Source organism: Protopterus annectens, chromosome 6.part0 (genome assembly GCF_019279795.1).
Source record: "Protopterus annectens isolate FY-2018-M chromosome 6.part0, PAN1.0, whole genome shotgun sequence".
NCBI lineage: Eukaryota > Metazoa > Chordata > Ceratodontiformes > Protopteridae > Protopterus > Protopterus annectens.
In genome coordinates, this window is record NC_056737.1 from 1,205,250,648 (window position 1) to 1,205,277,222 (window position 26,575).

The window sequence follows — 26,575 nt, forward strand, 5'->3', positions numbered from 1 at the left end:
CACTGAAAATGTTCTCTCATGGAGTGGAGAACTTCTCCGAAAGAAATATCCTCTGGAGGAGAGGCAGAAGGAATTGATTCCTCAGCATCAAGAGTCCTCGTAGGCCTGGAAGGATTCTTCCTGGGTATCTGAGTGCTCAGAATCCCTAGAGGCTTCATCTGAAGAGAGGGTATCTGGCTGTTCTGTCCTAGGCCTTTTATCTGCAGGAGGCTGAGAACCTCTGTCTGGGTGCGACTGAGAACCTCTGATTAGAGAGATTAGATCTGCAGCTAGGGTCATGATCTGTTTATCAGAAGAAAGGCTCTGGGAACTAGTTTTAGGAGGATGGGCCTTAGCCTGGCTAGCAGCCTTAGCACGTGTGTAGGCCTTGATGGACATGGAGACCGGAGGCCTAGCTGCCCCACGTGCAGGAGTAACTTTATCCACTGGTATGGTGTCAGGTAATTCTAGAGCTTCGGTTTCGGGAGGAAAATAAACAACCGGCACCGGGGTAACCTCCGAGACCGAAGTACGCGGTAAAGCGGTGTCGTCGGCCTGGAGCGGTTGAATTACCGCCTCCGAAGAGGCCGATGCACTCGCGGTAGGCTTAGGCGTGGTATCGGTGGACGACGCGGGCCGAGGATGGTGGTCCCAGTCCTTACGCTTTTTGAAAATATGTGCTGTCGGTTGTTCCGACGGCATGATATAAGTGTAATTTTCGCCAAAAAAAGTCTTTGGCAAATTCTGCCCGGCGCCTGAGTGTGCGCTTATTAAAGCAAGCAGAGCCAGCACAGGCCGAGACGTCATGGTCTGGGCCCAGGCAGGGAAGGCAGTAAGAGTGGAAGTCCTTATGCGGTATTTTTTTTACCACAAGACAAACAATTGTTAACCTTTTCAATTTTTTCTGACATCGGCTGAGGCAAGAAAAATGTTCCCCAACGGGGTACTTAGCTTTTTGATGACTTCGGTAACTGAAAACACAGCAGCTGACCGACCGGCACTTGCCGCGCAATGCCCGAAGCAGAAGCAGTTCGCAAGAAAGAATGGGGAAGATGGCGTCGGCGGATGCCTTTATACCCCAGCCGCTCTGACGTCGGGGAGTAGGCGACATCGGCCGACACCGGACCTGGACTTTGGAATCCGGCTGACCGTAGGGCTGCCTGAGGCAGGACAACCCATATGTCAGGACTGCAGTTGCATTCTTGAAGGACATCTAATGCAGTGGCTTATCCACTTTGAAATAGTCTGCTTTGATATAGCCTTCCCCTCTGATCCTGCAGCAAATGCCACCAGTAGTTGTTCAGACTTTTAGTGATTTGGTCCTGTTTAAGTACAATCTTAGTTGTCTGTCTACGTCCAAGGCATGCAGAATCCGCTCCCCCTTGTTCTGTGGATTTGGGTAAAATGTTGGCAGGTGAATAGTTTGGTTAAGAGCCACACTGGATACCACCTTAGGCATAAAGGAAGGATTGGTCCTGAGGGACACCCTGTCCGGGTAAAATGTAATAAAAGGCTCCAAAGCCATGAGGGCCTGTAGTTCTGAAACCCTTCTTGCTGAAGTGATTTGTCAGAAGGAAAGCTGTTTTCCAATATAAAAACTTTATATCTGCAGTAGCTGCTGGTTCAAAAGGAGGCAGGGTGAGCTTTTCCAGCACAAAATTGAGGTCCCATGCAGGAGCTGGTGATCTTCTGGGAGGCCTTCAATTTTTGGCCCCTCTAAGATACTGTTTTAGCAGAGGATGAGAAAAGATGGGAGGCTCTGTGTTGTAAAGAGACGAGATGGCAGAGGCATGGATTTTTATTGAAGAAAAAGATAGGCCCTCGTCAAGCATCTCAGTCAAGTATTGTAAAATCTGAGGAATATTTGGCTTTGCTGTGTCCGTTCCTTGTGCTTGGTTCCAAGCACAGAATCTCTTCCATTTATCAGCATAAGATTTTCTAGTACTAGGCCTTCTGGCTTCCAAAATGACATCCATCACAGATTTACTGAGAGGTGTTATTTGAATAATTACATGATCAGCCATGCTGAGTGTGCAGAATTTGATTGCTCTGCTGAGACATTAGAGGAGGTATTCGAGGCAAGTACCAAGGAGGGAGTTCAGACATATTCCTTAGAATTGGGTACCAGTGCTGGTGAGGCCAGTCCGGGGCAATTAGGATCATTTTTTGTTTTTTCCTGTCTGACCTTTAGTAAGACCTTGGGGAGAAGAGGCAGAGAAAAGCATCCGCTTTCCATGCTTGTCTGTGATAAGTCCTTGTGCAGAATTTTCCAGTTGATAATTTTGGGGAGAGGCAAAGAGAGCTATGTCTGGGCTCCCCCATTTCTCTGTTATCAAGCTGAAGACTTGTGGATCCAGTTTCCACTCGTGAGGGTCCATAAGGTTTCTGCTTAGGTCGTCTGCCACAGTATTTTGTTTTCCTGGCAGGAATTGAGCTTGAAGATGTACTTGGTAATTCAAGACTGTGTCCCACAATGCCATGGCTAGCCTGCAAAGGGGGCAGGAATGTGTACCTCCCTGCTTGTTTATGTACCACATAGCCACGGTGTTGTCCGTCTTTATCAGTAGTTGTCCTGGATGAAGTAAGTCCTTGAAGGCTGTCAGGGCATTCTGATCAGCTAACATCTCTTTTTGGTTGATATGCAGATGCATTTGTTTTGGGCTCCATATGCCCTGAATACATCTCCCCGCCAGGTGGGCCCCCCAAGCATAGTCTGATGCATCTGTAGTTAGGGATTGGGTGGCAGGGGGTAGAGTGAAAGACCGTCCCTTGTTCTGGTGACATGTGTCTGCCCACCAAAGAATCTCCTGTTGTAGGCAGGGAATGAGAGGAATCATTGTTTCCAGACTGTGACAACTTTTTAGATACCATTGTAGTTTCCTCATATGCAGTCTTGCATATGGAATTAGTAGAATGCAGGATGCCATGAACCCCAAAGCTTGCAGAATTTGCCTTGCAGATAACTGGGCTTTTCTTGCCATCTGTTTGAAGTAAATAGTCAGCTGTCTGTTTGTCTGGCGTAAGGTAAGCCATCTGGGCAGTTGTATTCAAGCTTGCACCCAGGAATGTAATTTTTTGAGAGGGTACCAGTTGTGATTTCTTTTCGTTTATTGTGTACCCTAGGCATGTTAAAAGCCTTTTTACAAATGCCAGATGTTGAAAAAAAATGTCCTTGTTTTCTGCTTGAATGAGACAGTCGTCCACAGTGCTTCTGTCTGTAAAATGCAATTACTGGTGCCAGGCACTTTCTAAAGACCCTGGGCGCATTAGATAAGCCAAAGGGCAGTGCAGAGAATTGGTAATGCATAAAACCTGCCTTGAAGCAGAGGTATCTTCTGCACGATTCCCTTATTGGGATATGCAGGTATGCCTCAAGTCACTAACCAAGCATTCTTGCCCAGCATGGGCAGTAGCTGTTGTAAAGTCAGCATTTTGAATTTTGGGAAGTCCAAGAATGTGTTCAAAATTGATAGGTCCAGTACTGGACGCCAGGCATCGTCTTTTCTGGGTACCAGGAACAGTCTTGAAGAAAAACCTTGTCCTTTTTCCTGTTCTGGTACTGGTTGAATAGCCCCCATATCCATGAGGGATGTAATGTGTTTCTGAGCCTCTGTCCATTGATTTTGTGGCAGATCTGGCCAACCGTTTGGAATTGGCAAAGTATGGAAATGAAATGTGTACCCCTGGGATACTATGTTTAATACCCACTTGTCCTGGGTTACTAGCTGCCAATTTTGAGCATGAAGTGCTAATTTCCCCCCAAAGGGGGCTGCCAAAAGATAAGTGCTTGGTGATGGTAGAGGGAAGTCATTGAGACTGCTTACTGTAGGGTTGTGCTTTGTTTCCTCCAGATTTGGAGGTAGAGGCACCCCATTGCTTTGACCTGTAAGAACCCTGTGATTGGTATCTAGAGCCTTTTTAGCACCTGGATTTGCCTTGTGAGGCTCTGTTGGACACAGGAAGGGACCACTTTTTAGTAGGCCAGTGTCTACTGAATCTGGGTGGCTGCACTTGTAAGAAATCTTTTACAGTTTGCATAGATTTAGCTTTGTCTTCCATTTTCTTTAAAACCTCTTCTGCCTTATTACCAGAGTATCATGCTGTAAAGGGGCATCCAACAATTTAGCTTTAACATGATCAGGCAGATTTTGCTCCTTGAGCCAGGCATGCCTTTTAATCACAGATCCAGTAACTGTGGCCCTGCAAGAGGCCTCCAAGGAATCAAAACCACATTGCAAAGTATGTTTTCCAACCTGTTCTGCTGCATGCAATAACTCCTGTAATTCTTTATTTTCCACACAATCAGAAATCAACATCATTTTCTGTTTCAATAATCCCATAACATGCTGTTGATATTTAAGCATATGAAACTGGCAGTTTAAGGCCCTAATGCCAAGGTTGCAGACGTATAAACCTTCTTTCCCCATCTATCCAGCGCCCTGGAATCTCTATCAGAGGGGGTAGAGATTCTTGGCGGTAGAGGCTTTTACACCTTTGGGACCCTGTGAGATAGTTTCAGGATCAACAGCAGTATTTTTGAATAAAAATTTGAGAGAGTCAGGAACCCTGTAATATCTGTCTGGCTTACTAGGAGCCAGAAGTAGGGAATCAGGAGCCATGCTTGATTCCGAAAACACATCAACAATGTCTAATACAGGAGGTATAGCCAAAGGCCTATGCTGAGGAAGAAGGAAATCCCTAAGCCTCTTTTTTGAGGCAGAGAAATCCTGACTCTCCCAATGAAAATGTTCCCTTAAAGTATGCAAGGTTTCTCCAAAAGAATAATCCTCAGGAGGAGATGCAGATGGGATGGATTCTTCTGCATCTGAATCCTCATAGGGTGGTATAGAAAATTCCTGATCAGAAGAGGAATCAGAAAAAATAGAAACCGGATATGAAGATTCATAATCAGTGTCTTGCCTAGGCCTCTTAGCAGGGGGGGTTGGGAACCCCTGATCAAGGTAATCAAGTCCTCAGCCATTTTGATCATCTGTTTTTTAGGCATAGGGGCCTGAGCACGTGGCTCATGCATCGTTTTTTTAGACTTATAAGTTGTTTTTGAAGCTGGCGTCAGTTTTATATAGAAATGTTGAGGCCTGAAAACCCTGGGAAGCCGGTGCCTGCTCAATGGCTCCAGACCCATCAGAGGGAGAGACATCCTTGGGTACAATACTCCGAGAATCTCGCGGCATACCAGAGTCCACATGGGTTTCGGTAGAGGCCTGCGACTCAAAAGTAGCGGGTCTCAGTGGCTGCGAAAGCACCTCACTGAGTACTGGCAAATCAGCGACTGCCTTAGGAGAAGCTTTGTCATAGGTTTTGGACCTAGACAGTCTGTCTCTGTCCTTTTCTTTGCGTTTTTTGTGAACTCTGGTAGTCGGATTGCTATCAGATGACATTTCAAGGTAATTAAATCTGGATCCAAAATATTTTGAAGCAAAGATATACAGACAGTTAATAGTGCACTGGTTAAATCTAGCACAAAACCGACAACAGGGCACGTTATTCTGGGCCTAGGCAAGGAATACAGTACAAATGAAAATCCTCATGAGGTATTTGCTTCCCACAAGTAATACAATTAACTTTTACTGACATCAGTAAGGAGCAAGAAAAAGTTTTCCCAACGGGGTACTTAGCTTTAATTGAAGACTTCGGTTCTGAAACTCGAATGCGAAAATTTCAGGAGTCGGCCGACCGGCACTTGTGAACTGCTTCTGCTTCAGGCACCACACAGCAAGAAAGACAGATGTAATGACGTTGGCTGCATGTTTTATACCCCTGATGACCTGACATCACGGAAGAAGGGACAGCAACTGACGCAGGACCCAAGACTTTGTTAATCAGGCTGACTGAGGGCTACCTGCAAGCAGATAACCCAAATGTAATGACTGCAACAGTGAAACATGAAGAACATCATGAATATGCTAGCACTTAGTGAATAATCATAATGGATGACTACAGCTACCAATTTCATTGTACCGTAAACATTATGCTGAACTAAAAACAAAATAAACAATATTAAAAAGCATTTTCAGTAGTAATGTATTTTTGTCTTCACAGATCTAATAAAAAACAATTTTAAGGAGCAAAGGTGATGATATTTTTATTTATTTATTTATTGTATTTATTTTCTCTACATATTTTTCGGCTCAGACTTGGTACTGTAAATAGCTAATCCGATTTTAGAAGATTCTACCTGGGTGATACGGTAACTTTTCATAAGCGTATCTTTGCAAGCCCATTTTCTAAAACTAATGAAAGCATATAAAGTGCACTTCAAAGTACAGTACAAACACTGCAACGTGCATAACAATCAAAAAAACAATGTAACCAGGAGTGAGAATGATCGGCAGTCTCAATAAGAAGCTGTAGTAGGGTGGTCCAAAGAATGTGTGCACAATACAAAAACAGGAAAGCGGAAAAAAGGCAAACATAATGAAAGCATTCGACTGCCTCCTGGATGTTAATGAATACCAATGCGGCAATGTCTTCAAGGAAAACAAAATAAGAACAAAGTTAAAGAATATAGTTAGAACGCAGGAGTTACACTGATGGGAAGATACACTGTACAGAAGAAATAACTTTTAGCAGAATGACCAAGTGACCCTGAAAAAGATTTGCTGCATCAAACACACAAGAAAACTGCTGTGCTGATATGGACGGCTCACTTAATTATGATATTCATTTAATGAGTACCTTCAAGCATGGCAGACCTGACAGGTCACTCGGTTCTTATCCATCAAATACACTTCACTAAGTAGTTCCAAGATAGAATACGTACACTGACAGATCACCGCCTGGCATAACAATGACTTGAATGCTTATATACATATTAATAAGAGTGTCCAACACAAAGTTCATAATAAAAATAATTCAACTTTTAACTCATAGTAAAAAAAAAAATAAGCTGTGACACAGGACAATAACAACTTATCACTTCATTACTACAGGACAGTCCTAGAAACCTGCAGCTTAATAAACATCAACTAACCTGTTCAGCAGCCATGACAATGCTGGACTGACTGACCGAAGAAACTGATCTAGAATGACCTAGGTCCTTCGGAACACTCTGGGAGGAAACCATGGGAGGCAAAGGAGCCCTTCTCTTCTTTGGCATTTCAGCTGGCAAAGTGTTCGACTCGTACAGTACCGGATGCTCACTTGATTTCACCATGCTGCCAGGTCGCTGCTGATTCAGTGATGGAGTTGCTGGCGCACTTGCAGTCTTCAAACATGCAAAGGAGGAAGAAAATCAAATCAAAATCAAATGCAACACATGTTAAACAGCTGAAGTGCAAATATGTTTTCTGGAACAAAAAATTCACATTAATGTATTGCATGTCTTTCTCCACAGCAAAACTTCAAATGTACAAGACTTACTTTGGCCCCCAAACCATCTGCATACAATAATTGCCCCATTCGTAAGTGTAGGGAATCAGTGTGCCAGGAAAATATAGCTTTAGAAGTACCAGGACAGGCAGGGCAGGCCTGCTAAAACAGTACTACTGCATGAAAAAGCAAAATCCCCATATTTTTCCGATCTGCGGCTTATTATATGCATCTTAAAGTCAGACAAATGCAAGACGGATATGTCAAGAAATGCTTGCCTTCTTTTATTACTGAAATGATCAAAATAAATGTCCAAACAAAAAACAAACCACCTCTGTGCCAGGCCTCAAACTACAAAATTCTAGTCAAGTCTGCAATCTGGGTGCAGATATAAACCAAGTAAGGGACCTTGAAAATAGCTTGATAAGAAAGACCACAACTGATATAAATGAAAAAAAATCTTAAGATGGTATTGGGCAATACAAAATACTAAGGTTAAACAACAAAGTTCCAGCCAAGAACGTTCAGTCTTGTCCTGTGAAATAGGATTTTCTGCATGAGACAACAAACAAAGCATTTAATACTGAAGCAGAACAGAAAAACTACTACCATCTGACCACACAAAGCTATACTGTTTCGGTTTCTCATCATATGAAGTGTTGCCCTCCCTTTAGTGGTCACCGCTTCATTTGGCAACAAACCTGGAAGACATTTTTGAGCACTTCTTGAATGGGGATAACCATGCTGTGTGCCGAGCCAGGCAATAAAACAGTTGCATATTAGGAGGTGACTTATAATGCCCTGTAACCTGCAAACATTAAATGTGCTTCATTTGATTTCACCATCTGCCCGACATCCTTTCAAATCTATTAACTGTGAGACAAAGTCAGAAAAAGTGCAACTTGTACTTTTTACAGAAAGCCTCAAAACTGCAGGGTAAGGAGAATGTGCTGAAGGACTACAAACACAGACTCGTTGCTCATCAGAATGAAATATTGAGACTAGCATTTGGGAGGGTAACGCTAACAATAATACCCATTTGTTAACCAGGTAGGCCCACTGGACACAATCCCAGAGGCAATGTCTGGTTAAATAACTTGCTGAAGGTCATGCAGTAGGCAAACACGGGCTGGGGCACTATACCCTGTACCACTCAAATGGCCTTAACCCTCTTTACTAACTGCCAGAACAAGAAACCCAGTTTCACTCAGTTTTACACTTTAGCTCTCAAGATTCATTATCTGGCACATATTTGACTCATTTATTGCACACTGTGTCACATGCATCCATCCAGCACCCCTTTTTTCCATTTTTGCACATGGGATTGGGTGTTCCTTCAACAGTGACAATCATCTAGAGCCAAGGTTTATACTCCAAGTGGCTAGCCCTGTTGCTGTAGTTCATCCACACAACACACTCATACTACGACCAATTCAGTGTGTCTATTTTACCAGCTGCATGTCTTTGGAATGTGGGTGGAAATCGGAGCACCCAGAGGAAATCCACGCAAAAACAGGGTGGACATGCAGATTCTGCACAGAAGGCATCCCAGCTGAGAATTGAACCGGGGAACCTCATGCTGTGAAGCATTAACTATCTGCTGATGGAGATGAACAAATATCCACAACACTGTAGCCATGAGTTATTCTCATAGGATGACCTCAGTATGAAGGAGATTAGGCCCACAAAAAGTTTCCATACTTCTCAACCTCTTGGCACAAAAAATCTGAACACAGACAATAATAATGGGAAGGACAAAGGCCCAAAAACAGGAAAAGATTTAAAATATTGCTCAAATAAACTTAGAAAGTTGTTAGACTAACAGGTTTTGTATTAGCATACATTTTCTGAGGGATACAAAGACTGAAACTGAAATGTCAGTCATTATTTAGTGACTTCTGTCTTCACTGACTTGCCATGAAACCACAAATTTTATGACAAATGAACAAAAAATGAGAGCCAATAGTCTGGACAGTTGAGACGTATGCCTGCCATATCAACACTTTTATGCTGCTATATATAAAATGCATTACACTTTGCTGCAAGAGTGGAAAACAGAAGCAAGATGGGAGAAAAGCTATGCTGACCTTGAGGAAGCACTACCAACTTTACACAGACGCACACCACCAACAACTGCAGCAAAACTTTCACTAACTGCAATTTACTTGAATAGAAGATCACACACTGTGAAAAATTCATCCGGACATAAATATTTTTGTTTTTATGTACTAATTTACAGTAAGTACATGTCCTAAAAGGGTTAGGCCCCCCCACCCCACCCCGTTGGCTCAAGGCGGTGGATGGTGTGGAAGCAGTATGAAGCACATTTATGAGGTCTGACAACTGCTGACCCAAACTTTCACCTTTACAAAAACTCAATTTACACTTAGAAGTACCAAAAGTGCTAAAAAGCGCATCACTAAAAGAAAACAATTTTGATCGATAACCTGCTTAGTTGCGAAAAAATACCAAAAGTTATTACAAATCAAATCATCAGTGCATTGTGTCACCTCATTCTGATAATCCCAATCACTGCATTCATTCTGCATCACCTGATTCTGATAATTCCCCTCAGTGCATTCTGGGTCACTTCATTCTGATAATCTCCCCATCAGTGCATTCTGTGGCATCTCATTCTGATAATCCCCCCATCAGTGCATTCTGTGGCACCTCATTCTGATAATCCTTCCATCAGTGCATTCTGTGGCACCTCATTCTGATAATCCCCCATCAGTGAATTCTGTGGCACCTCATTCTGATAAGCCGCATCAGTGCATTGTGGCACCTCATTCTGATAATTCCCCATCAGTGCATTCTGGGTCACCTCATTCTGATAATCCCCATCAGTGCATTCTGTCACCGCATTCTGATGCTCCCCTCCATCAGCGCATGCTCTCTGACCTCAATCTGATAATCCTCTCTGTGCATTCTGCCTCACCTCATTCTGATAATTCCCCATCAGTGCTTTGTGTCACCTCATTCTGATAATCCCCCTCCAGTGCATTCTGTTTTACCTCATTCTGATAATTCCCCTCAGTGCATTCTGTCACCTCATTCTGATCATCCCCATCAGTGCATTATGTCACCTCATTCTGATAATCCCCCCATCAGTGCATTATGGGTCACCTCATTCTGATAATCCCCCCATCAGTGCATTCTGTCACCTCATTCTGATAATCACCCATCAATGCATTCTGTCACCTCATTTTGATAATCCCCATCAGTGCATTCTGTCACCACATTCTTGACAATCCCCCATCACTGCATTCTGTCACCTCATTTTGACAATCCCCCCCATCAGTGCATTCAGTGTCACCTCATTCTAACAATCCCCCCATCAGTGCATTCAGTGTCACCTCATTCTGACAATCTCCCCATCAGTGCATTCTGTCACCTCATTCTGATAATCCCCATCAGTGCATTCTGTCACCTCATTCTGATAATCCCCATCAGTGCATTCTGTCACCTCATTCTGACAATCCCCCATCAGTGCATTCTGTCACCCCATCCTGATAATCCTCCTCAGTGCATTCTGTGGCACCTCATTCTGATAATCCCCCTCAGTGCATTCTGTCACCTCATCCTGATAATCCCCCTCAGTGCATTCTGTGGCACCTCATTCTGATAATCCCCCATCAGTGCATTCTGGGTCACCTCATTCTGATAATCCCCATCAGTGCATTCTGTCACCTCATTCTGATAATCCCCATCAGTGGATTCTGTCACCTCATTCTGATCATCCCCATCAGTGCATTATATCACCTCATTCTGATAATCCCCCTCAGTGCATTCTGTGGCACCTCATTCTGATAATCCCCCTCAGTGCATTCTGTGGCACCTCATTCTGATAATCCCCCTCAGTGCATTCTGTGGCACCTCATTCTGATCCCCATAAATGCATTCTGTCACCTCATCCTGATAATCCCCCTCAGTGCATTCTGGGTCACCTCATCCTGATAATCCCCCATCAGTGCATTATGGGTCACCTCATTCTGATAATCCTCCCATTAGTGCATTCTGGGTCACCTCATTCTGATAATCCCCCATCAGTGCATTCTGGGTCACCTCATTCTGATAATCCCCCTCAGTGCATTCTGGGTCACCTCATTCTGATAATCCCCATCAGTGCATTCTGTCACCTCATTCTGATAATCCCCATCAGTGGATTCTGTCACCTCATTCTGATAATCCCCATCAGTGCATTCTGTCACCTCATTCTGATAATCCCCCTCAGTGCATTCTGTCACCTCATCCTGATAATCCCCCCTCAGTGCATTCTGTGGCACCTCATTCTGATAATCCCCCTCAGTGCATTCTGTGGCACCTCATTCTGATAATCCCCATCAGTGCATTCTGTCACCTCATTCTGATAATCCCCATCAGTGCATTCTGTCACCTCATTCTGATAATCCCCATCAATGCATTCTGTCAACTCATTCTGATAATCCCCCCCTCTGTGCATTCTGTGGCACCTCATTCTGATAATCCCCCTCTGTGCATTCTGTGGCATCTCATTCTGATAATCCCCCTCAGTGCATTCTGTGGCACCTCATTCTGATAATCCCCCCATCAGTGCATTCTGTCACCTCATTCTGATAATCCCCATCAGTGCATTCTGTCACCTCATTCTGATAATCCCCATCAATGCATTCTGTCAACTCATTCTGATAATCCCCCTCAGTGCATTCTGTGGCACCTCATTCTGATAATCCCCCTCAGTGCATTCTGTGGCATCTCATTCTGATAATCCCCCTCAGTGCATTCTGTGGCACCTCATTCTGAGAATCCCCCTCAGTGCATTCTGTGGCACCTCATTCTGATAATCCCCCTCAGTGCATTCTGTGGCACCTCATTCTGATAATCCCCCATCAGTGCATTCTGTCACCTCATCCTGATAATCCCCCTCAGTGCATTCTGTGGCACCTCATTCTGATAATCCCCATCAATGCATTCTGTCACCTCATCCTGATAATCCCCCTCAGTGCATTCTGGGTCACCTCATTCTGATAATCCTCCCATTAGTGCATTATGGGTCACCTCATTCTGATAATCCCCATCAGTGCATTCTGTCACCTCATTCTGATAATCCCCATCAGTGCATTCTGTGGCACCTCATTCTGATAATCCCCATCAGTGCATTCTGTGGCACCTCATTCTGATAATCCTCCCATCAGTGCATTCTGGGTCACCTCATTCTGATAATCCCCCCATCAGTGCATTCTGTCACCTCATTCTGATAATCCCCATCAGTGCATTCTGTCACCTCATTCTGATAATCCCCATCAATGCATTCTGTCAACTCATTCTGATAATCCTCCTCAGTGCATTCTGTGGCACCTCATTCTGATAATCCCCCTCAGTGCATTCTGTGGCACCTCATTCTGATAATCCCCCTCAGTGCATTCTGTGGCACCTCATTCTGATAATCCCCCCATCAGTGCATTCTGTCACCTCATTCTGATAATCCCCATCAGTGCATTCTGTCACCTCATTCTAATAATCCCCATCAATGCATTCTGTCAACTCATTCTGATAATCCCCCTCAGTGCATTCTGTGGCACCTCATTCTGATAATCCCCCTCAGTGCATTCTGTGGCATCTCATTCTGATAATCCCCCTCAGTGCATTCTGTGGCACCTCATTCTGATAATCCCCCCATCAGTGCATTCTGTCACCTCATCCTGATAATCCCCCTCAGTGCATTCTGTGGCACCTCATTCTGATAATCCCCATCAGTGCATTCTGTCACCTCATCCTGATAATCCCCCTCAGTGCATTCTGTCACCTCATTCTGATAATCCCCCATCACTGCATTCTGTCACCTCATTTTGATAATCCCCCCCATCAGTGCATTCAGTGTCACCTCATTCTAACAATCCCCCCATCAGTGCATTCAGTGTCACCTCATTCTGACAATCTCCCCATCAGTGCATTCTGTCACCTCATTCTGATAATCCCCATCAGTGCATTCTGTCACCTCATTCTGATAATCCCCCATCAGTGCATTCTGTCACCTCATTCTGATAATCCCCATCAATGCATTCTGTCACCTCATTCTGATAATCCCCATCAATGCATTCTGTCAACTCATTCTGATAATCCCCCTCAGTGCATTCAGTGTCACCTCATTCTGACAATCTCCCCATCAGTGCATTCTGTCACCTCATTCTGATAATCCCCCATCAGTGCATTCTGTCACCCCATCCTGATAATCCTCCTCAGTGCATTCTGTGGCACCTCATTCTGATAATCCCCCTCAGTGCATTCTGTCACCTCATCCTGATAATCCCCCTCAGTGCATTCTGTGGCACCTCATTCTGATAATCCCCCCTCAGTGCATTCTGTGGCACCTCATTCTGATAATCCCCCATCAGTGCATTCTGTCACCTCATTCTGATAATCCCCATCAGTGCATTCTGTCACCTCATTCTGATAATCCCCATCAGTGCATTCTGTCAACTCATTCTGATAATCCCCCTCAGTGCATTCTGTGGCACCTCATTCTGATAATCCCCCTCAGTGCATTCTGTGGCACCTCATTCTGATAATCCCCCTCAGTGCATTCTGTGGCACCTCATTCTGATAATCCCCCATCAGTGCATTCTGTCACCTCATCCTGATAATCCCCCTCAGTGCATTCTGGGTCACCTCATTCTGATAATCCCCCATAGTGCATTCTGGGTCACCTCATTCTGATAATCCTCCCATTAGTGCATTATGGGTCACCTCATTCTGATAATCCCCCATCAGTGCATTCTGGGTCACCTCATTCTGATAATCCCCATCAGTGCATTCTGTCACCTCATTCTGATAATCCCCATCAGTGGATTCTGTCACCTCATTCTGATCATCCCCATCAGTGCATTATATCACCTCATTCTGATAATCCCCCATCAGTGCATTCTGGGTCACCTCATTCTGAAAATCCCCCCATCAGTGCATTATGGGTCACCTCATTCTGATAATCCCCCCATCAGTGCATTCTGTCACCTCATTCTGATAATCCCCCCTCAGTGCATTCTGTGGCACCTCATTCTGATAATCCCCCTCAGTGCATTCTGTGGCACCTCATTCTGATAATCCCCCCATCAGTGCATTCTGTCACCTCATTCTGATAATCCCCATCAGTGCATTCTGTCACCTCATTCTGATAATCCCCCTCAGTGCATTCTGTGGCACCTCATTCTGATAATCCCCCTCAGTGCATTCTGTGGCACCTCATTCTGATAATCCCCCTCAGTGCATTCTGTGGCATCTCATTCTGATAATCCCCCTCAGTGCATTCTGTGGCACCTCATTCTGATAATCCCCCCATCAGTGCATTCTGCCACCTCATTCTGATAATCCCCATCAGTGCATTCTGTCACCTCATTCTGATAATCCCATCAATGCATTCTGTCAACTCATTCTGATAATCCCCCTCAGTGCATTCTGTGGCACCTCATTCTGAGAATCCCCCTCAGTGCATTCTGTGGCACCTCATTCTGAGAATCCCCCTCAGTGCATTCTGTGGCACCTCATTCTGATAATCCCCCTCAGTGCATTCTGTGGCACCTCATTCTGATAATCCCCCATCAGTGCATTCTGTCACCTCATCCTGATAATCCCCCTCAGTGCATTCTGTGGCACCTCATTCTGATAATCCCCATCAATGCATTCTGTCACCTCATCCTGATAATCCCCCTCAGTGCATTCTGGGTCACCTCATTCTGATAATCCTCCCATTAGTGCATTATGGGTCACCTCATTCTGATAATCCCCCTCAGTGCATTCTGGGTCACCTCATTCTGATAATCCCCATCAGTGCATTCTGTCACCTCATTCTGATAATCCCCATCAGTGCATTCTGTGGCACCTCATTCTGATAATCCTCCCATCAGTGCATTCTGGGTCACCTCATTCTGATAACCCCCCCATCAGTGCATTCTGTCACCTCATTCTGATAATCCCCATCAGTGCATTCTGTCACCTCATTCTGATAATCCCCATCAATGCATTGTCAACTCATTCTGATAATCCCCCTCAGTGCATTCTGTGGCACCTCATTCTGATAATCCCCCTCAGTGCATTCTGTGGCACCTCATTCTGATAATCCCCCTCAGTGCATTCTGTGGCACCTCATTCTGATAATCCCCCCATCAGTGCATTCTGTCACCTCATTCTGATAATCCCCATCAGTGCATTCTGTCACCTCATTCTGATAATCCCCATCAATGCATTCTGTCAACTCATTCTGATAATCCCCTTCAGTGCATTCTGTGGCACCTCATTCTGATAATCCCCCTCAGTGCATTCTGTGGCATCTCATTCTGATAATCCCCCTCAGTGCATTCTGTGGCACCTCATTCTGATAATCCCCCCATCAGTGCATTCTGTCACCTCATCCTGATAATCCCCCTCAGTGCATTCTGTGGCACCTCATTCTGATAATCCCCATCAATGCATTCTGTCACCTCATCCTGATAATCCCCCTCAGTGCATTCTGGGTCACCTCATTCTGATAATCCTCCCATTAGTGCATTATGGGTCACCTCATTCTGATAATCCCCCTCAGTGCATTCTGGGTCACCTCATTCTGATAATCCCCCTCAGTGCATTCTGTCACCTCATTCTGATAATCCCCCTCAGTGCATTCTGGGTCACCTCATTCTGATAATCCCCCTCAGTGCATTCTGTGGCAACTCATTCTGATAATCCTCCCATCAGTGCATTCTGTCACCTCATTCTGATAATCCCCATCAATGCATTCTGTCAACTCATTCTGATAATCCCCCTCAGTGCATTCTGTGGCACCTCATTCTGATAATCCCCCTCAGTGCATTCTGTGGCACCTCATTCTGATAATCCCCCTCAGTGCATTCTGTGGCACCTCATTCTGATAATCCCCCCATCAGTGCATTCTGTCACCTCATTCTGATAATCCCCATCAGTGCATTCTGTCACCTCATTCTGATAATCCCCATCAATGCATTCTGTCAACTCATTCTGATAATCCCCCTCAGTGCATTCTGTGGCACCTCATTCTGATAATCCCCCTCAGTGCATTCTGTGGCATCTCATTCTGATAATCCCCCTCAGTGCATTCTGTGGCACCTCATTCTGATAATCCCCCCATCAGTGCATTCTGTCACCTCATTCTGATAATCCCCATCAGTGCATTATGTCACCTCATTCTGATAATCCCCATCAATGCATTCTGTCAACTCATTCTGATAATCCCCCTCAGTGCATTCTGTGGCACCTCATTCTGATAATCCCCCTCAGTGCATTCTGTGGCACCTCATTCTGATAATCCCCCTCAGTGCATTCTGTGGCACCTCATTCTGATAATCCCCATCAGTGCATTCTGTCACCTCATCCTGATAATCCCCCTCAGTGCATTCTGGGTCACCTCATTCTGATAATCCTCCCATTAGTGCATTATGGGTCACCTCATTCTGATAATCCCCCTCAGTGCATTCTGGGTCACCTCATTCTGATAATCCCCATCAGTGCATTCTGTCACCTCATTCTGATAATCCCCCTCAGTGCATTCTGGGTCACCTCATTCTGATAATCCCCCTCAGTGCATTCTGTGGCACCTCATTCTGATAATCCTCCCATCAGTGCATTTGACTACTTGCATTACTGAACTGATTATTTATAAACAGCATTTTGCACAAGTGAGGACGTCTACATTGGCCATACTTTCTGGGATCATAGGGCAAAAAAAGAATCATTCTGTACTACACCACTACAGCGGGTCACTTAGATGTAGTATTTACCTTTATAAGTACTGACAAAGAGTTTGGTAAAACACTGACTGTATGACGGAGAAGAACGTTTGTAGACAGGAAGGTGAGACTATGGAGAGTCACTTTATTGGCCCTGTTCCATCCAGGTTTAAATGACATTTTACAGACCTATGACTTTACATGTGTGTATGTTGTCTGTATATTTAGTTTAAACTACAGTAAGTGCACATGACATGCATTCAAGATCATCACATTTTTTGTGCGTTCTAGTCACTCAGTCTACACTTTGAGGTAACGGCCATGAATCCGTTAATATTTAAAGCTGAAAGAATCATTAGGAAAACTAAAATTAGGACGAAGAAGGTGCGAGTTATGTCTGTAGCCGTTACTGAATCCTGGGGACTATTTAGGTATATGCTCAGTAGGAAAATTGCATTTACTAATTTGTTTGTCCACTAGGTGGTGAAATTGCATCTGCTTTTGCATGCTGTTCTGCTCTGCACATTCCTAAAAGGCATTACATTTCCAGTCATACATAGAAAAGATTACACTATATATAATTAACTGAAAATGTTATTATTGCAGTTAAACCTATTTTTTTTTCTCATTAGATGCACATATTTTAAGTGGGCAGGTCACATGATTTTTTTAAAACTATTTAAGGATTGCTTTTATCCTAACAACTCTGTGTTCCAAAGCATTTTCTGTGAGATCAACGTAAACAAACACAAAGAAATGCCAACACACTGTGAGCAATAAAACCTATTAAAGTGGTACAGACAGAAATGTTATCAGTAAAACTTCTTTTCTGCATAAACTGCAATTTTTGCTTCAATGTTATAATATATTATTATGCACACAACCCCAAAATAATATTTTTCTCTAAAGTTTTGCAAATTGTGATACCATGGAAATTTTGCATACTTTTGTTACCTAGGCATAAGATTTCATGTGACAGCAAAAAGTTCCTTTCTTCTTACGTGCTTAACAAGATAGTTACAGAAATATAAATAATTACACATTTCATATCATGCACCTCAGTAAGTCTCAGTTCTGAAATTATTCATATTTTCATATTTGCATTCATAAGGGGAAATCTGTGATCTCGCCACTGCACAGCATCTGAAGTTAACAGTACTAGTGTCACTTTAATTGCACCCTGCACATTCTAATATATAAGCAATAATGTCCAACATGTTGTGTGTTACTCTGTAAATAACACCTGCCCAGGGGTGTGAGGACTGATGCCACAGGTGGAGGGGCCTCTACACCCTGAAATGGCGTTATTTACACTCACTATCGATCAAAAATTAAATAGCAAAAATGAAAGGTAAAAAAGGGGCAAGCCCCCATGCATCCTTCATATGGGGATTTCTCCCACCAAACACCCATTAAATATAGATACCAACTCCATGGCTGCACTACAGTGGAGAAAAGTGCAAAAACCCCAAGAAATCTCTCCAATGGCTTGCAAAACACCACACTGGAGTGAAACACACTGCAATATTAACATTTCTAACCAAAGCCACTTACCCACCACTGGAGTGACCAGTTACATATATGTGCCAGTCCTTTTCCCTCTTGGCCTATTTAAATGGCTCAGACAAACAGCTTCCTTGCAGTTCCTAAAGCCTCTAATATTGCTGTAAGATATCCTGGTGGTTTAACAAGCACTACAGTGGCTCACAGCTCTTAGGATGGAATAGTCTTCCAAGGAGGCTGGTATTCAAAGGGTTCTCAAGTTTATTTTTAAGAAGACAAGTAACTTGAAACACTTATTAGAACATTTGAAGGGGCACAAAATAAGGGTACCCGGTTGGGACTTTTCCTCGTCATGCTTGTAGGTACTATAGCTTTTCCAGTTCCCATGAGTATAGTAAGAGTACAGAAGGGAATAAGGTTAGAGATATTTCGGAGAACTGGATAGTGGTTTTGGCCAATTAGGATTTATCTAGAGCTGTTGGGCATGTCCGCAAGTTTATTTTTAAGAAAACTGGTTGGGACTTTTCCTTGTCACTCTTGTAGGTTCTGTATTAGTTCCACCAGTCAGTATTTGCTTGAACATATTAATTTTATGTTCACAGCAGAAGGTAGATCCAATTGTAGAAGTAAAGGTATTTGGCCAGCTGCTGCAACTGTAGCAGCTTTTATGTTGGGAAAACAACCAGGAGGTTGGTGTGCAAGATTGCTGAACATGTATGTGCTATCAAAAACAGACTGCAATAATGCACTTGCGAGATAGTTTGGTTTGCAATAATTTTCGTAAATTTTTTTTTGTGGTAGAGAAGGTGGATTCTAGTACATTTGTTAATGGATATAATTAACTACCTTGAAATTTTAGAGGTTAAATGGCAAGTGTTTTTATGTGCCGGTTTAAATGAAACTTTTTCAGTGAAAATTTTATTGAAATTTAAATGTATTTAAAGATACATAAAAATGTTCTTTTGTATTTGTTCCTTTTCTTTTTCACTTTTAAATAATGTATGTCATTTTTATCAATTTAAATGGTCGATTATATTTAGTTTTACAGTGATTTTATTGGCTGTTTAGAATGTGATGTTATTATTCATTCATTTAAAAGTGGTTTGAATGTGTCTTGCTTTATTCTAATGAAGTTCTTACAAGTAAATAATATAAAAGCACTTGATTCACTTCTCTGGTGTGCTGTGTGGCATTTTTAACTGCTCCAGTCAACTCTGGTTTAGTGTTTTCTATGATTTAAACTAAGTTAACAGTTGGCACAATTTAAATATGAAAAATATAGCAAAACTCATTTTAGTAAACAAACTGGATTCACTTACTGAATAGGAGATGCACCCCTCCAATCAGACACTGTTGTAAGGATCTGGGTACCCTTGTTGATCATTTCTTGTTTGACCATCACATCTCTATAGCAATTACAAAAACATTTTGTCTAGTTCTGATTTCCAAAGGCATCTCCACTAGATCCAAAAAAGTCTTAATCCCTCATTACTCATCTCTTATTGAATATATAAAGCACCTTTTGGCATACATTTACCTAAACGTATCACACGACTTTCGATACCTCAGAGATTAATAAGTAAAGTATCAGTGGTCTCAAAAATCTTAGTTATCAGGAGAGACTGGCAGCCCTTTCTTTGCACGGTGTCTCTTACATTCTGCTCCATAAAGATCCTAGTTTAAGCTTTTGTGCCATTAAAGATGCAAACCTAAACTAATGCTACATGAAATACTTGGCTAACAGAACTAAACTTCATTGTCAGATAAATAAGACAGGCTGGCATGCTAAATTTATATCTCAGTGTATCGCTCATGACTAGAACAAACTTCCACTACATGTCAAGCAGAGTAACACCCTCGCCACTTTAAAGGTAGACCTAAATAGCTGCACCGGCAGCCTCAAACTGTCCCCTGGTCTGTCTTGTTCTCCTTGAGGCTAGAGTGAAATTTTGATTAGGGTTTTTTTTTTTCTAGGCTTGAAATGGTCTGCAGACCGATAGGCTCATAGTAAGTAATAGCCAATCACAGGAAAGATTACAGAAGGATAGAAAATAAGTGTAAGTTAGCAAGAAGGGAGAGGAGAAAAAGGCAGATCAACATGAACGAAAAAAGGCTAAAACCCGGATAAGAAATTAATCTAATACAATGGAGGGAAAGGCTGTGGCTCGGACAGTGGTAGGAGGCTACCAGAAATTAAGAAATGCAGCATCTTAACACAGTACTTACAAATGAAATTTCCGTGGTGAATACGTGTCACTTGTGACACACACAAATTATTTGTGCAAGAAGCTGATGAGTGGAGAAATATAACTTACTCCAGGGTTTTCATGACTATTATGCACAGGCCATAAACTAGCACTACCACACTTTCTTAAATCTACTCTTTTGCAAGACCACCATCATTACTCCCCACATGCAGCTATCAGTCCATATTCTGGTCAAGAGCTGTATCATTTTAAATGTGGATCGCCAAAGAAGTGCATCTCCTGTTGTGTGTGTGATGCCCGATGTGTGATGTGTGTGTGCACTCAGGCTAGCGGATGCACAAGGCCTGTACTGGGAGGACCCTGAGAAGGGAGCAACAGAAAAACTATTCTAGAGGTAAAAAAAACACCTAAAGGATGATCCATGTACTTGCAATAGGACAGGGCAGTGGCAAATGCCAATAACATGTGGAAGATGGTGGGGCAGGTAACAATCAAAATCAAGAGGAGCTGATGACAATCTGCTGTTGGTCAGTACACCAGATGGCGCCCAATCATCACAGATTTGCAGCAAATGAAGGGCTGAAATAGAAAGACAGTGTCACTGACACACATCCAGCAGCATAGAAAACAGCTGGTCCTATAGCAGGAGGACAGACACAAAACTGGTAGCACACATGGTCACTGAAAGGAGAGACATGCAGGGATGACAAAAAACACTGTTTTGCAAAACAGCAGTGATACCCTGGAATGCAACAACAGATTGAGAGGAAGAGGGAGGGAACCGGACTGCATTTTAAAATGGAAGCTTGAATAACATTTTGAACAGATGGGAAAAATGGAGGAGAAAAAAAACTGAAAAAGCAACTGCTAGATCACAGGGCTTCTTCTACTGGTGTCTGTGTCTGTGTGTATTTCCTAACTAGATTAAACCAGAATCTGCAGATATGAATGCATCAAGTTCCAAAAATTACATTTAAAAAAAAAACATTCATAACAGAAATATCTTTACCTGGTCCTGCTTCTTCTTGCTTCGTCTGAACAAGCCTAATAAACCTTTGCCATCTTTGTCCCGTTGAATAGTATCATTGTGTGGTCCTTGGAACAATTCTAAAATAAACACCATAGATTGTAAGTTTTTAAGGATCTTCGCATAAAGTATTGCAAGGCTGAAGATCTTATTCTTCAAAATAAATCTACTACACTACAGATGGCAATGTGCACACTTAGCTACAGCCATAAATAAAACTTCTACAAAGTGTTCATGCACTGTTCGTTTATTGGTAATTCCACTAGACACAACCAAACCTTTTCAGGAATTATGCAGGAACATGCAGCAGAAAAAATGGCTCACACTTTGTTAAACTTGCCAAATCTGCAACTAGAAGTTCCCAACTTCAGGATTACTTAATTTGGTACACAATTAGCTCGGTCTTAATTCTCTGTGCATCACTGCCATTCGTGTAATGTGAAGCTGACATGTTACATAATTCTTGTGCTAGATCAACACTGCCATTTCGCTTAATAATCACACTTTTATCATCAGTCAAATGCACAGCGCTGGAAATAAATTAAGTAACAGACCACTGCATACAAAAATGAACACTATATCTAAACAAGCAACCAATGTCTCCATGCCATCCTTAAGATGCATCTTGGTACACAATAATGCTTGTCCACTCAATCTGGAAATATATTACTGATAATTATACCATGACCCCCAAAAAAGCGGCGGCGCGATTGGCCAGCGTGCCGTTTGAGTTATACTAATGGAAAAGGTCCTTTTCCATTAGTATAACTTCTAAAACCCTGTCTCGCTATGTTAAATGGGTTTAACATAGCGAGACAATGTGTTAAAAATACAGGAGAGAAAGCAAGGCCCTTTTTTTTTTTTCGTTATGTTAAATATGTTACATATAGCGAACAACATAAAATAAAGCAACGACATCTCCGTTTATTTTAAAACTGTCTCGCTATGTTAAACTCATTTAAGATAGTTTCTTTTCTTAAATAATGTCATATTATAATTCTGGTGGGTAATGCTAAATTTACCGGTTGGCTTGTTTGGTCCCTCTCAGGTCCAAACCACGTATTGCTATAGTATAATTCTTGGCACTTTAACTTTTCAGAGTTCTGCTTTGTCTTAATTTTTGCCTGACTGAATTATTTTATATATTTGCTGGCATTGTTTTTTTTTTTTTTTCTGACTATTACCTCAGCAAGAGCCTGCCTGGGTGTCCTGCAGAGTCCTACAGCAGCAGAGAGAGAAAAGGGAGACTGAGTGGATTAACGTACCTCTGTTTTGCTTTTTATTGCTTGTTTTTGCTAGCCACATTATTTTGAACATTTTTTATTAACTTTGCTACTTATCTGAACTGTTTTTTGAATTCTTATACTGTTTCCTTTTTAATTGATCGTTTTTAAGTGTTTTTCAACTGTTTAACTGTTAAGGGCTACACACTCAAGTGTGATAGCCAGTTTTCTGCTTTAAAAGTGTTTGTATTCCTGTATCTGCTTTAACTTTTGAAAAAACAAAAAATCCTCTCTCTCTATTCGTTTCCCACCTTTTTATTATCAGTAGAGTCTAGTTTTCAGATTTTGGTGAATTCTGGGCTATTTGTAAGTTTCTGTGTTGCCCTGACCTTTCTAAGATAGAGGGAAGCTTCTCTGTTCATCAGTGAGAGTGGTGAGCTTTGAACTGCCTATCTGTCGCTGGAGGAGTGGTTTCAGCTCAGAATCTGTATGCCATTGGCCATTTTGGGCTATTTCTATCCCTTTCATCTTTCTGTTTAAAAGCCCATGTCTGCATGGTTTTGCACATCATGCAGCTATGTTTAAACTACTCCTGGTGTGAGAAAGTCGGCTCTTCAGATTTTCCCTTAGAACTAGCCAGTTTTCTAGTTTTAGCACTCAAAATTTCTTTGTGGTCAGCACTGTTCAAATATTGTTGCAAGCACTAAATAATCTACAAATTACTGCAGCACTCAACTTTCACCACTTATCAAGAGGAAATCAGTTCTTAATACTTAAATTAATAAGCATTAACCAGGCATGTCTAAGGGTCAAGCTCCCAGTATTTTCTCCTGTCCACCTGATGAATCTGGGCATCTTGGGGCAACGTAGCAATTGCCTCATGTACACTGACAACCCTCTCCTCCTACCACCCAACACTACAACCTGTGAGAGATGCACTTATATAGCCAAAATGGAAACTAAGCTCTCTCCAGCCAAGCCTGGACTAGACAGTCAAGAGGAGAAGGTAAGCACCACACTGCACTCTACACAGTCCATAAATACCTGCACCACCCAAACCCACACATAGTAACACAACACACACCTACATTAGTGGAGGCTCTCAATAAAAATCTGTCCAAACAACAGAGACCTCCAAAGCTGAAACGCAAGCAACCACCACCCCCCAACATGACCCGAACAACACATAGCCCAGAAAATCAGTGTGCCTCTCAACCTCAGCCCATAAGGCAAAACAATGTACCCAACACACTAGTCATTGGTGACTCTATAGTCAGGCACACTGACATCCCTCTCCCTAGGCTAAACAAGAAGGTTACTGTCAGCTGCCTGTCGGGTGCCACGATCTGCCATATAATGCACACACTCAGGTCATTCTAAAACAAGTACAAATATAACTCTGTCACTGTCCTTGTTGGAGTGAAGGACCTGAGACGTACCTTCCTGGACTACATGAAGAGAAACATGGAGGAGCTCTCTGACTATGTGGCCTAGGCAGGTATGACACTAGCCCTGAGTAGCATCATGCCATCAGCCAGAAAGAGACCACAGTACAAGGACAGAATGATTAACTTCAACAATTGGCTAAGCTTCTGGTGCCATTACAAGGGGATCCAGTATCTGTCTGCCTGAGACGACATGATCGGCAGGCCACGATGCTTTGCCAGAAATGGCCTGCACCTGTCGCCTCTGGGATTCTAGGTACTGGCTAAGGCTCTTGCCACCCCTGTAGTGCCTTTTTTAGGCAAGGCTCAAACATCAAACACACCATCATAGTAGATACAAACAAGCAAAATCTAAGGGTAATGCTACTCAATGCTAGAAGTCTAAACCTCAAAATGCACTTACTCAAGGCGCTCCTTAAGATGGAGAAAGTACAGTTTTGTACCTACCATAAATGTAGATGTCGATAGATATGCAACTGCAGTCATAACATATGGGTTGTCCTGCCTCAGGCAGCCCTCGGTCGGCCGGATTCCAAAGTCTGGGTCCGGCGTCGGCTGGTGTCGCTTCCTCTCCGACGTCAGAATGGCTGGAGTATAAAGGCATCGGCCGACGCCATCTTCTTCAGTGTTTCTTGCCCCAGATGCCAGGTGCCCTCCTAGAAAGGCTAAATTTGGTGAATGGATAAACAATTCCAGAAATGCACAACAGTAATAAACAGATACACCATAGGAGATACCCCCAGCTAATAGGAGTAGGGGGAGTGGACCCATAAGAAGGTTGCAGAGGGGTAGGAGGGTGGGAAAATCCGACTGCAGTTGCATATCTATCAGACATCTACATTTATGGTAGGTACAAAACTGTACTATGTCCTTCAAGAATGCAACTGCAGTCATAACATATGGGTTGAATACCATAGCCAAGCTGGGGGTGGTTGGAACTAAGAAAGTGATGGTGTAGCTAAAATGCCCTGCTAGACTGCCGAAGCAAAGCCTGCTCGGGATCTGGAGTATAAAGGCAGGTTGTAGTGCTTGGTAAATGTATGCATGGAGCACCATGTAGCAGCCTCTAGAATGTCCTTTGTAGCCACTCCTCTTAGGAAAGCTGTGGATGTGGCTATAGCTCTGGTGGAGTGTGGCCTAATATTGGCTGGCACACTCTTTCCATGAAAAGAATAGCAGAAACTGATGCAGTGTCCAATCCATTTGGAAATTGTTTGTTTGGAGATTGCTTTTCCTTGTACTCCAGCAGCATAGGCTACAAGCAGTTGGTCAGACTTTCTGGTGGCCTTAGTTCTGTCCAAGTAGTAGCGTAGTTGCCTGTGCATGTCCAAAGTATGCAGCAGTGCTTCCCCCCTGTTTTGAGGATTGGGGAAGAAAGTAGGCAGGTGAATGGCTTGATTTAGAGACACCCTGGAAATTACTTTTGGCATGAATGAAGGATTGGTTCTTAGACTCTGTCCTGATGAAAAATGAGAAAAGGAGGTACTGCCATGAGTGCCTGTATCTCTGAGACTCTTCTTGCTGATGTGATTACCAATAGGAAAACTGTTTTCCATGAGAGAAATTGCATTTCTGAAGTTGCTGCTGGTTCAAAGGGAGGAAGAGTTAATTTTTCCAAGACGAAATTGAGGTCCCATGCAGGTACTGGCGGTTTCCTGGGAGGTTTGATATTCTTTATCCCTCTTAGGAACTGTCTTAGCAAAGGATGCGAAAACACAGGAGGATCACAATTGTATTCTGCTGAGATTGCTGAGGCATGAATCTTTATGGAAGAATATGAGAGACCAGTATGAAACAGTTCTGCCAAGTATTCCAATATCTGAGGTATACTCAATACTGTTGTATCCTGACCCCTGTTAGCATTCCAGATGATGAATCTCTTCCACTTGGCTGAATAGGTTTTTCTGGTGGAAGGTCTGCGTGCTTCCAGTAAGATCTCTTGAACTTTTTTGGAAAGAGAGATATCGGAAGGAGTTATGGTAACCTCCAGGCTGTCAGATGCAATGTTTTCAGGTTTTGATGAACAGTCCTGTAATTGTGTTGTGTTAGAAGCAGAGGCCATAGGGGCAGAGGCCACGGTTTGGTCCGAGTTATGCTCAACAGCAATGGGTACCAGTGCTGCCTTGGCCAGTCTGGAGCTATCAAAATG

The 26,575-nt window shown here is 43.0% G+C and overlaps 1 protein-coding gene across 4 annotated transcripts in view; it reads right to left on the minus strand.

The window, feature by feature from the left end:
• The window catches only part of COBLL1 (cordon-bleu WH2 repeat protein like 1), a 1,696,088-nt gene that overhangs the window by 327,985 nt on the left and 1,341,528 nt on the right, over nucleotides 1-26,575 (minus strand). For all 4 annotated transcript variants that reach the window (XM_044074828.1, XM_044074831.1, XM_044074829.1 and 1 more), the window contains exons 6-7: nucleotides 21,741-21,838; nucleotides 6,971-7,204 (exon numbers count right to left, since the gene is read on the minus strand). In XM_044074828.1, coding sequence (XP_043930763.1) covers nucleotides 6,971-7,204; nucleotides 21,741-21,838 — 332 coding nt within the window. The remainder of the gene's footprint in view (nucleotides 1-6,970; nucleotides 7,205-21,740; nucleotides 21,839-26,575) is intronic.